At 36.9% G+C, this 13231-nt stretch overlaps 1 protein-coding gene across 1 annotated transcript in view; it reads right to left on the reverse strand.

Moving 5' to 3' along the window:
• The window catches only part of GALC (galactosylceramidase), a 48119-nt gene that overhangs the window by 24901 nt on the left and 9987 nt on the right, over positions 1 to 13231 (reverse strand). The window contains 3 exon segments of the mRNA XM_048485448.1: positions 2607 to 2645; positions 3799 to 3938; positions 12239 to 12352. Coding sequence (XP_048341405.1) covers positions 2607 to 2645; positions 3799 to 3938; positions 12239 to 12352 — 293 coding nt within the window.

Here is a 13231-nt window from a genome sequence, read left to right on the forward strand (position 1 = left end):
ACCAAATAGTATGATTTCATTAATCTTACAAGTCAAACAGTAAGGAAAAGTCCACTGGCAATCTGGTTTTTATGCAAAATGGTGAGAAAGCCAAAATTGCCCATGCAGTTAATCTGTCCAAATATTCTGTTTTCAAAGGGATTCAGAAGTTTAACTGTATTAAGATCAGTGAGGCTGACGGTGATTGTTATAAGTCAACAGACACATGAAGTATGTCAGTATAATTACTTATCCATATACCTACTCAAGGTTTCTAATTGCCGGAGGGTTGTTTTCCTACATCCTATCAGTTCTTAATCTCAAAACCTGTTTGGATACCAGAGCTCATCCCTACAATAAAGACAGTGCCTTCATGTCTGCCCAGACAGTAAGTAGGGCAAACTCAATAAACCACAACTACTTCTCTACAAATCTGGGAAATGATTGGCTCATAATTAACCACTTACCAGGTTGTTTGTTGTGAGTGACCATGACCTCCAGACAATCAGGAATGGAATGCATAAAGGTGTGTTCAGCAAACAACTTACAAGGTTCATATTGGGAAATGCACCAGTATTTGAAAAAAAAAATCCAAAATAGTATTATAGACTAGATGGGGGAGGGCGCCCAACTAGCACCTCACTGAGATAGGCTTGATACCCATCAGTTTTTGTTTTGGAAATTAAATCCAACACACAATTTAAAAAAATCTTGTCCATTTGGATGAGACGTCACCCTATGGGTCAGTAATAACCAAGTGATAGCACAGGGTACTATATTTACCTTTTTTAATAACATAACGTGCAGAATTCTCCAGAACTGTCGGGCTTTTGCTTCTGACTTTTGCTTATGAACCATACTTCTTATATCAACCTACTTCTTACATCAACAGCTTCATACCAATAAGAAACTGTAACAGAGACACTGTGCTGGCCCTAAAGAAACCCAAACAAGCCAAACATATTTTAAGCTTGTTAAACCAAGTAAGAACTTATTTCACGGAAAGCAAGAATATTTCCTAAAAATGTAGGCAGCATAGGTTACTATACAGAGCTGGCTCCTAAACTACCCTGTTTCCCCAAATATAAGAAATCCCCGGAAAATAAGATGTAGTAGAGGTTTTGCTGAAGTGCGAAATATAAGGCATCCCCCAAAAGTAAGACAAAAGCAAAGTTTCTGTTTGAAAGCATGCCTGACGAACAGAACACAGAAATATAAGACATCCCCTGAAAATAAGACATAGCGCATCTTTGGGAGCAAAAATTAATATAAGACACTGTCTTATATTCGAGGAAACACGGTATTACAAATTAAAGCTCTCCTTGCAGCCTATTGCTGTCAGACCCTGTACTGGGTGCAGCTACTAAATAGACTGCAGAACCCACAGTGGTAAGTGATGTCATCACCTACACCCCTGCCAGGTTACACCATTTATTTAATAACTATGCACCTGCACACTCCTATAGCCAAGGCCTGGTGCCTCCAACACTGCCTCCTGATGCCCTCCAGTAAAAGCTTCACATTCACCTCCCCACAATCCACAGTGGCAGGAGCTAAAATACTGCCAGAAATTCCTCAAGTACAATAAACATACAATGGGAGGGGAAAGGATTAAACTTATAACAAGAATTGGACACATTTGGACAGCACAGGTTTTTCTACATAGCTTTATCAGGAAGATGTGTTACTTGACAGCAAACAAGACATGAGTTGCAAAGAAGCAGATGGTGCCAAGACTAGGTGTGACTGCTTTTAAGGATGTGTTTACCAAATGAAAAAAGGAATGCCTATATAGAAAGCCTTTTCCTTTTGATAATTTGTACATTTGTTATTTGACATGTGTTTATTGTATTTTAATCAATTAAAAAAATCTTTCCATTTTAACACTGCACTCAAAAGATCTCACAGGAGAGCAGACCATGTATCTACCAGTAGTATTACACAATGGATGAAGCATTAATTTCAGCATTCAATTCCCTGGACATTCACTGGACGATCACTAGATAGCTTAGGATACCACAACCTTAATTATTTCACACGAGTATTGCAAGAGCAAAATGAAACAAAGATATAATATAACTTGTTGCAAGCTGCAACGTTGGCACTGGAAAAATCTCAACCTAATGCTAAATAAACTCAGTCAACAGACAGATGAGCCAGTGTGGTGTAGTGATTCAGAGTGATGGACTAGCATCTGGGAGACCTGGGTTCAAATCCTCACTCACACTATGGAAGCTCGTGGAGTGACCTTGGGCCACTCACACTCTCTCAGCCTAACCTACCTCTCAGAGTTGGAAGAATAAAACAGAGGAGAGGAGAATGATGTAAGCCACTGTGGGTCCCCAAGGCAGGATACAAACAAATCATTAAAAAAATTCTATTGAAGTCCGCATTTAATGACACAAAGCAGAGACAGAGATGGATTGAAAGGTTCCCTTAAAAAAAAAACATGAATGAATCACTGTTATGTCTATAAACGCCAATGTATTTTTAGAACACAGTAAGCCTAGAAACTCCTGTTGAGTAACTGCCTTTCAATAACATCAGCTTATAATTTTACACTTCTCAAGCTTCAAAGTAATAGTTTAATAATTTAACAAATAAGCAAACCTTATCAATTAGCCTACCTTGATATATTTACTGTTAAAAGTCCGTTCATTCCAAATCTACAAGACAATCAGAAGTTGTTAATTCAGAAACATTACGACGTGGTTTAAGAGCTGGTAGCAAAAAAAAAAAATCATCATCCAATGCAGATGCAACCCCATTGTAAACAATCTTTGATGTTCAAAGCCTAACTACACAAGCTATGTAACCTGAAGATCATGCCAGAAGTTCAGCAAGAAGAGGGCACTGCTGAACTGTAAGCTGAAAAATAAAGCTGAGCTTCTACAGAAGCTGCTTACTGACAAGGGCTGATGCAGCACTGCTTTGTTCTAAGCCTGAACTTTTGGATAGTTCATAAGGGTGCGTTTCAGTCCTAGCATCCTTGACACACCCTCCTATTTGTAAGTGAACTGCTTCAAGCTCTTGCTAGCTTACTTCCAGATAGTGTAACCAAGACATGGAAGAGGCATTCTTCTCTTACTCAAAATATCTTCTTAATCATGGCTTGAAACCACACACGCTCCTTTCCCATGCCACATTCATTTTTTCAACTCCTTAGCAAAATCACAGTTTGCCATGCCATAAAACTGGCAATATCTGATTACAAGCAGAATCAGAAAGCCATTTCAAAGCACAGCTTCTGATTCTGGTTTGGACAGGCAAACATCATTTTCCACCTTGAAATTGACACAGGCTTGCCAACAACTTGGGAGAAAAAAAGCATCATATCTTTCTAATAGACGCTTAATGCATGGAAATGAAGGTAAGTAACAAGAAGCCTCTAATTAAGAAATGGCACTTTTTTCTCCTGGTTGTTAAATTTATATTAAACAATGATCATCAATAAGTTGGACACAAAAGGAACCCATAAATCACACATGGGAGGGGGGTGCCAATGTATGCCTTTTAACAACATCCTCTAAGGACATCTGTCTGTGTTGCTTTCATCTTTATGAACAGTAGTAGTTGTTTTTTTTAGGATCTAGAGATTTTACTCCTAATATATATTGAGTAAGACAACCTGAGTGCAAAAGGCAGCATGTATATGTTATTGATAGATAAAACAGCCATTTTCAAATTGTCAGTTTCAAGTAAAATATAGGAAATGCACTTCTGTGTCAGATTAGTCTAGCAAATTGTCAAACTTGGAACGTATTCAAAATATGACCGCAAAGATTGAAATATTTTTAAAAACGAACCACTATTACTGACCCCAATGTAGTCAATGTCCAAATTATGAAATCTTTTAGCACCTATAATCCATGAGATAATATAATAAGCAGTGATATCTGGATGATCATAGGGCCAGTTCTCACCCCTTCCAACCCATCCTGGAAAAGACCATGGCAGCCCTGCAAACAGAGAGAGGAGTAAAGGAAAAAAGCTTTTGGTAAGCAGAATATGCTGAATAAATGCTCCTACACAAACAACCACCTTCATTAACTGAACAAGTATTGTAACCTAGAAAAATAGATAAACATCACATGGTTATGGCTACATGAAATCTCTGGAGACTACTCCGTGGGAATGGGCCAAATGCCTAATAATTGTATTTGATATCAAGGAATATGGAGTTTGTATGAACCAGAGATTTGTAAAATCAAAATGGGATTTCTGAATAGAGACCTGCATGTCAGCAAACACGTAGCGGTTATGCAGGCAAGCAAAAGAGTAAATCTTTAAGATCATGTCTTTAAGATCTTGTCTTTAAGATCTTGTCTTGGCTAAAGATGTGTCAAAATGCATATCCAAGACCTGTTTGGCAAACCGGCTAGATGGGACAGATATGTGGAACTTAACAAAGCAATAAAGAGATCAAAGGAATAGAGAATGAATTTGATTACATTATTGAAAAGGATTTTTCTATATGCTTAATGAACACTGAAATGATAATGAGAAATTTAAGTTACTTGCATTTTACTATAATTCTAGTAGAATCAATGTTTGTATAATTGTTAAAATCAGGTTTTAATCTTTTAAAATGCAAAGGGAAGTTTTATGCTTCTAAGGAATGTATGTAAAACCTGTATACCCTGGAGAGATTTCTCTCTTTGGGAGCAAACCTAGGAATGTACTAACAACCTGGATTTGAAAAAACAGAAAAACAGTTTATGGTCCTTTTGCATATGGGCAGGGGGACACGAGAAGAGAACATGCAGTGTTAGCGTGACTCCTAGGATACAAGCAGACTATCCAACTGGATTTTAAGGTTCATGCTAGAAGCACGTGAAAGGGGAATGATTATGTGGGATATGTTTACAAGTATGATTATATGACGTATGTATTCTCTGTATCTATAAAAATGAAGTCTTTGTCTGGGTAAGGCGTGATTCTTCTAGAGCAGGGATAGGGAACCTGCGGCTCTCCAGATGTTCAGGAACTACAATTCCCATCAGCCCCTACCAGCATGGCCAATTGGCCATGCTGACAGAGGCTGATGGGAATTGTAGTTCCTGAACATCTGGAGAGCCGCAGGTTCCCTACCCCTGTTCTAGAGAGTTACCCTGTGTGTGAACTATCAAATTCAGCACAGTAAAAATTACCTTTTGTATGGGGAGGGTGTGCCTCTCTTGGAGGGGACACCCTGGTCAGATACCTATGCTGTCCAGTAAAGCTTTTTCTGTTCAAACCTTGATTTCTGTGGGTTTATTTCCTTACTATTCCTTATAGCACACAGCTGCGCAGGACCAGCCACTGGGTCTGGCCTCACAACTCCAATAACATATACCTCCTCAGAATATAGTTCAAACAGTTTATATTCAATCCACAGGGTCAGGCTATGGTTCAATAGTAAAATACATACTTTACATACAAAAAGTTCTGAGCTTTCATTACTAGCATCACATTTAAATGTCTCCAATAGCAAGAACTAGAAGCAACCTGTATCAACCAAAAAAAGTTAGACAACTAGAAAATACTCTCAGTAAAAGACAGCTTTATATGTTCAACAACATCATTGTAAAGTCTTCCATCATCCCCCAAATGTTTTGAAATATATGCTTTGACAATTTTACCATAGAAATAGCTTATAATATTGCTAACAATACATTTCGTTTACAAAATCAAGCCTTAGTATTTGGGCAATAAGGAAGTCAAGAATGACAAAGCAACAATGGGCCGATTTTTCTATGCAGTTGAAGCAGGCATTTGTGGCTTTCAAAAAGGCAATCATGGAGAGCTTGAAAGGGGTCTGGGAAGTTTTTGAAAAGATAGAGAATAAATTTGCACAGACCCCTGGAAAAGTTACAGATATGATAGAGGAAAAAAAGCTGGGTTCCCTTTGAAATCTCCCAAACAAAATTCAAGCTGACAGAAAGGTCAGTCAGAAGAAAATATAAAAATAAAAGGGAGAAGAAGGAGACAAAGCATCGGAAGAAACAACAATGCCTGATCTGGTGAAAACATTTCTATATAAGAAAGAAAATCAGCCTCTGATGACAGTGATCCCGAAAAAATGCTTCGTCATGGAAGCAGGAGCTGTAACATAAGGCTGGGAAGCAGAAGAATCTGGATCCAGAGAGTAAAGACTCCTTCATTAGAATAAAAGCTGTTTTTTGTCTGTCATAACTTTTTCACTCTATTACTAATAACTTTTTACTGTATTTTTAATAAAGACTAATAAACTAACATAGTTTGTAACGTTTATTAACAAATTAAAGGCAAAATAACACCAGTTCCAATTCAGACTGAACAAATGTATTGGCTAAATGCCCAGAAACTAAAGAATGAACAACAACATGGACTGTAGATAAATAACTAGAGCAGAAGAAAAATAAAAGATAGACGGGGCCTGTTGTAGGTAATCACACAACTGGAGAAAGAGTTTTTTGCTGGTAACTTTTATAATAATATCAAGGTGTATTAAAATCCCGGGGGAGATCGGCGTGTGCAGAAGCAGAAGCCCACAACAAAAACTCCATCATGGTGGGGGGAGTTTACCCCCATAAGAACAGTTGGAGGAAGGGAGGGGGGGAAAGGGGGAAGAAATTAAAAACACACAAACAGCAGGGTTCTGAGAAAATAAAAGTACAGCTACCTAATGGCTTGCAGCAAGGCAAAAATAGCTTCAATTAATATAAATGGTCTAAACTCAGACTCCAAGAGATACAAACTTGCCAGATGTATTAAACAAACACGTCTGGATTTTCTTTGCCTCCAGGAGACCCATAAAAAGAAGACAGATGTGAAAGATTTAATAAAAGTGCCAGGGTGGAAAATTATTGGTGAATCTACATGTAATGCAAAAAGGAATGGTGTTGCTATTTTAATAAGAGAGAGTCTTATTTTCAGTTAGAAGAGTTAGTCAGAGATCAGAATGGACGTTGGATTATTGTTAAAGGGAAACTAAATGGATTTCAAATAACAATATGTATATGTCCCGAATATTCAGGAGATTATGCTAATTATGGGAGACTGCAATATGGATCTAAGGGGACATGAAATATTAAAGAAATGGAATATTTTTAATATGTATAATGAACTAGGTGTACCTCAACAACCAACCTACTTCTCAAACAGACATAAAAAATTTACATATATCGATTATATTTCTGTAAAAAATAAGAGTAATTTGCACAGTGAGAAAATAGAAACGTATAAGGAATGGATTTCGGACCATGCCCCATTGGTTGCAACGCTTAGGGTAGAGGGAGAGGCAAAACAATATAGATGGAGATATAAAAATATAGTATGGAAAAATGAGAAAGACAGAAAAGAATTACAAGAAAAAATAAGGCACTATTTTTTAGAAAATAAAGGAACGGTATCAGATGAAATTCTCTGGGATGCATCTAAAGCAGTAATCAGAGGCTATTGTTTAGCTAGAGAAGCAAGATGGAATAAAGTAGCAAATCTGGAAAGAAAATAGTAGAAGAGATTAAAGATAAAAGGTTTCAACTCCAGACTAAATACGATACCACAATGAAAAATGAATTAAACAAGTTACAAGCACAGTTAGATGAGTTAGATAAAGCTGAGATGTGGAAAATGGAAATATGGATTAAAAATTAATTTTAAAGAACAAATATAAACTCAATGAAAAGATTAGCAAACTATTTGAAAAAGAGAAAGGAAAAACAGAGAATAAGAGGGATAAAAGATAAAAATAATCAATTTATAATAGAAAATAAAGAAATAAGAAAGAAATTTGAAGAATTTTATAAGGAATTGTTCAACCATGTCCATAATGAAAAATCTGATGAAAAACCAAAAAAGGTTATAACACAGGAACAGAGAGATCAAATGGAAGAGTCTATTACACAAGTAGAAATAGCCAATGTAATTAAAGAGTTGAACAATAATAAATCCCCAGGTCTAGATGAGTTCACAGAGGAATATTACAAGGAAATGTCAGAAGTATTAATTCCTGAGATGCAAATATTGTTTAAATCAAATTCTGAAAAAGGACAGAAGGTGCCAGAGACATGGAGAGAGATGGGAAATAATAACACCATGAAACCAGGATCTGAGATCCAGAGCAAGTGGAGTCATGTAGGCCAATAAGTTTATTAAATCAAGTCTATAAGATTTTTGCGAAAGTATTTGCAAATAGATTTAAAAATATACTTCCGAAGTTAATAGGACAAGAGCAACATGGGTTTATAAGAGGCAGAAATATTAGCAACCTACTAAGGAACGTATTAAACGTAATAGAACATGGTAAGAATTAAAAAATATGCAATGATAAAGTTAGATGTATACAGTGGTGGGATCCAAAAATTTTAGTAACAGGTTCCCATGGTGGTGGGATTCAAACTGTGGCACCAATGGAGCTGGGTGGGGCATGACAGGGTGTGGCCGGGCATTCCGGGGCGGATCATTCCTGGGCGGGGCTGTGGCAAGGACGCAGCCGCTGCACCGGTCCTTGGGCGGGAGTGAATGCATGCAGGCTGCCACGCAGGTGCACCTCCTGGTAGACTGCTTCAAGTTCTGCGTGCTACTGCTGAGAGGAGAGGCGTAACTAAGGCAAAAATCACGTGGCAAAATCACCAATTAGTAACCCCCTCCTCCGCACACACACAAATAATTAGTAACCTACTCTCGGGAATCTGAGAACCTGCTGGATCCCACCTCTGGATCTATATAAAGCATTTGATACAGTTAGTCACAATTATTTATTTCAAACTTTGGAAAATTTTGGATTTGGAAAACAATTTATAAATACTCTACGAGAGATATATCAAAGAGTTCAACGAGAGATATATCAAAGAGTTAAAAGTTTTGGATCCCACTCAACTCAATGCATGGCAGCTGTAAAAAAGGCAAACTCTATGCTGGGGATCATTAGAAAAGGAATTGAGAATAAAAGGCAAAGATTGTCATGCCCCTTATATAAAGCTATGGGTGCTTAGATCGCGACTTCTGGGAGTACTGTGTCCAGTTCTGGTCACGCATCTCAAAAAAATAAAGGATATTGAGGAGATAGAAAAAAGTGCAGAGAGAAAGGGCAACATTAAGGGATGATTGAGGGGACTGGAGTACACCTCTCCCTATGAGGAGAGAGGCTGCAGCGCTTGGGACTCTTTAGATTTGGAGAGGAGAAGCGGCTGAGAGGGGGATATGGATTGGAAGTCTACAAAATTATGCCTGGGGTAGAAGAATGTGGACAGAGAGAAATTTTTTCTCTCTTTCTAACAATACTTACGAACCAAGGGGGGGGGGCATTCATTGAAAATGCTGGGGAGGGAAGAATTAGGACTAATAGAAAGGAAACACTTCTTCACGCCAACGCAGCTGATTGGTGTTTGGAATATGCTGCCACAGGAGGTGGTGATGGCCACTAACCTGGATGAAGCTTTAAAAGGGCTTTCTGGGACAAGATTTATGGAGGAGAGAAAGTCAATTTATGGCTACCAATCTTGATCCTCCTTGGATCTGAGGATTGCAAATGCCTTAACAGAGACCAGGTGGATCCCGGAGCAACAGTCGCTAGTGCTGGCCATTATGCTCTCACATCCTACATGTAGGAGCTAAAGGCCTAAAGGCTGTACCTGGTATTACTCGCGAAAGTAGCAGAGAGCTGGGCTACTAAATGTGGACTTTCCTGGTCTGATGCAGCTTGGCTTGTTCTTATGTTCTTATGTTCTTAAGAGGAAGGAAAGGCAAAAGATAAGAATAAAATGTGGAAACTGGATGGACAGGAATAATGTAAAACATTGAGAAAGGAGTAGAAGCAAGGATTCTGCCCATACCATAGCCACATTTGGAAACTTATAATGGCAATGGAATTTCTTGGCAGAAAGAATCTTCAATAATAATGGAAGGATAAAAGGTTATAAAGTTGAATCAAGGAAGAAATAAGATTAAACTTATCTCCCGAGATGATATTTTTTTAGTAATAACTAGGTGAATCCGTGCTAAGATTACAATGAAAGAAGATTCAAAAGAAATTATTCCTAGAAGATTTTCAAGGAAATATTCTGAATTAAAAGTTAATATGGAAAAAAACAGAAATAATGGGAGGGCTAATGTGGAAAAAGAGTTAGAAAAGAAGACTAGTAAAAAAAAGATTAAATATTTGGAGGTATTATAATAACACATAGAAAGGAGAAGATATTTAAGAAATATAATTATGAGGCCAAGATGGAAAAAATATTAAAAACAATTAGTAAAAGAATCGGGGATAAGATCTTTATCGATAACAGGAGAAAAGAATCAAAACACTCAAATATGAGTATAATGCCAAAAATGTTTGTATCTATTTCGAGATTTTTTTTTTCCTTTAGAAATTGGGAGGAGAAGGAATTTTGGAGGAGATGGGATAGAAAGTTGAAAAGCTTGGGTGTCCAATCAAAAAAATCCAAGAATTCATGAGATAACATAATATATATGATGAAAAAATTCATTTAAGGCTTGGGTGGGATACCTAAAATGCAAGAGTACTATGGAAGCATTCCAGATTAAAAATCTGATGAACATAAAATGATAAGGGAAAATGTCTTGAAAGGATGGGTTAAGTTCTGAAAATGAGAATAAAATGGAAAGGGATTGGTGTTTATAGGAATATGTAATAATGAGTTGAAGAGAGGGACCCAAGAACCGCAATGGCAGGAGCTTAGAAAGGTGTTACTAGATATAAGGGGAAAAATGGAGAGGGTGAATGGATCACCGGGCACTCTGGATCGTGGGCACCTTTGGCAAGTGTGGCCGAGAAAAAAGATGGGGAAAAGTGATATTAAAAAATATTAGAAAAGACAAAGGAATTCAAAGCTGTTTGCAAATCTGATAAGAGAGAGAAGGAGGAGAAAATTATGACATTACACAATTTTATAGAGTTAGGAAGTAATAAGAACTGTAGAAAGTTTGGTCTTGAGGGTCATTTGGGAAAGGATAAAGGTTTCAAATGAATAAGAGGAGAGAATGTATAATGGCTAAATGTTTTTGAACTATATGAACAATGTAAAGGGAAAATTTTGGGACATATATATATAAATTATATGGTTGATGACAATAAAGACTTTATGATAAGAACACTGAATCAAAAAATGGGGAGGAGAAAGAAGGAGTTTTCCTAGACACTTTGGGAAACTAGAAAATCTCTAATAGACAGTTTAAGGAAAAAAATATAAAGATTAGAGAAACATATGGAGGTTAGGAAAGAAAAGTGATATTGGAAATCAGATAGAACACCTCAAAATAACTAGCATACATAAGATTAAAGGGACTTAGTCCCTAAATGCTGGCACTGGCGGAGACTAGAGGGGCATATTATTATAGCCATATGTGGGCCAGGAATGTATAGAAGTTAAGAAAAATTTTGGACAACCCGTAGAATGTTATATTTCCCTCGAGAAACTGGTGAAGATTAATGTGGGATGAAGAAAATACCGTGATTTAATGTTCATGGGTGTAAATGGAGGATAGAAGCTGAGTAGATAAAATAATAAAGCTATATGTATAAAAGAATAATGATCAATGCAGCACATGCAACTAATAATAGCTTTTAGGCTGGAAAGAAAAGAAAATGGACAATCCAAAAATGGATTTGGGAATATATCAGGGAACAAAGTGACACTGGACATTTTCTCGATGCATAACAAAAAAAAATAAACTGTGGCAAAGAAGAAACAGGGCGAAATTTTGAAGATATGGACAATATATGCGGACTGGATGAAAGAAGCTGGAGTCAATGAGGAGATATGGGAGAAGAGATTACAAAGAATAAACTTACTGCTGTTTGTTTGATAAAACTATGAAGAAAATACAGGGGGGGAAGGGGAAAATGTATTGTTTGCAAACGAATGAAGAAGCGTATTATTATAAAATGGAATATTCAAATGATATAATACATTTTAAAAAAAAAATAAAAAGGACGTCAAGAATGACAAGCTGAATTGACAAATATTGCACTTAATAAAGGAATTGGAAAGGCATCTGATTAGAATGAGATGCTATTCAGAAATAATTATTGAAGATAGTTAAAATGAATTTGAATCCATGGTTCAATATTAAACTGTCCTTTATGGAAAAAGAATAGCTACAGAATATTGGGTGGGGGGGTTCCCATAGATCATGCCTCAAGCAGGGTGTATGGAAAGGTAACACAGAAATATCTACATCAGTAAATGTAAATATCTGTAGTTGACTATGAATCACAAGAGTATTTTCAAGTCACAGGAACAGAATGAAGGGCTTTAAATGTCTGAGTCCTTACCAATTAATTTAATATTAGGGTTCCTCTTTTTAGCTTCTTTCATCAGCCACCACTCATAACCACGAAAATAATTCTCATCATTTTCATAGTGCATATGGGATGGTTCCGTTCCATCTATGAGAGAGAAAACAAACATATTTCTTCAGCACAGTAAATGCAAAACCATGCTATATATTGTCCTTTGCTACAGTATCCCATTTATATTTCCCACAGCAAACAAGTCCACATATGTACAATATAACTGGAGGATGCCTGCAAGAAACTTGGAAGGAAATCCCCTTTCTGATGCCTGCTTTCTCCTTTGGCTTCTGACATATGAACAGACCCCTTTCTCCAGCACTTACTTCCATCCACCTCTTCAAGCTTCACAACCCTTCCCTTATACCTCATACTCAGCTGTTGTCCAACCTCTCCTACTTCCCGATTTTCCCAGTTTTTTGTATATGGTCCTATTTAGTGGATTTACTGATCCACATTCTAAGACCAAGTTCAGAATTAGAAATAATATGAAACATTGTGACAGGGGCTTCTCACGGGCGGAATCACTTGTGTTGTGTGGTTTCGGCCATACAGCCCGTGAAACCTCCACAGCACCCAATATGAAACGGTATTATTATTCCAGACAATTCTAGCCTGACAGAGCTCGATATTAAATTGTGCATAACCCTAATTAACACTGAGCTATATATTTTTTTTGTTTGTTTGTTCAATTTAATATAAGAGGTAACTTCCAAAGGGCTCCGGGAGGTGTACAATAACATATCAAAGCATTATAATATAAAACCAATACAATACCATGAAGCTATAAAAATATACACTATAAAAGTATATTCATATACCTGATCATTCTATACCAACCATTTCTAATCTTAATTGTGGATTAAAACAATTTGCTGAATGAAAAGCCATGCTTTAAATGTGGAATGGGCCATTAAAGATCCTATTAACTTACAAGGTGCAATAATCCATAACTAGAGATACATTTTAAAGCAC

Source organism: Sphaerodactylus townsendi, linkage group LG02 (assembly GCF_021028975.2).
Source record: "Sphaerodactylus townsendi isolate TG3544 linkage group LG02, MPM_Stown_v2.3, whole genome shotgun sequence".
Taxonomy (NCBI): domain Eukaryota; kingdom Metazoa; phylum Chordata; class Lepidosauria; order Squamata; family Sphaerodactylidae; genus Sphaerodactylus; species Sphaerodactylus townsendi.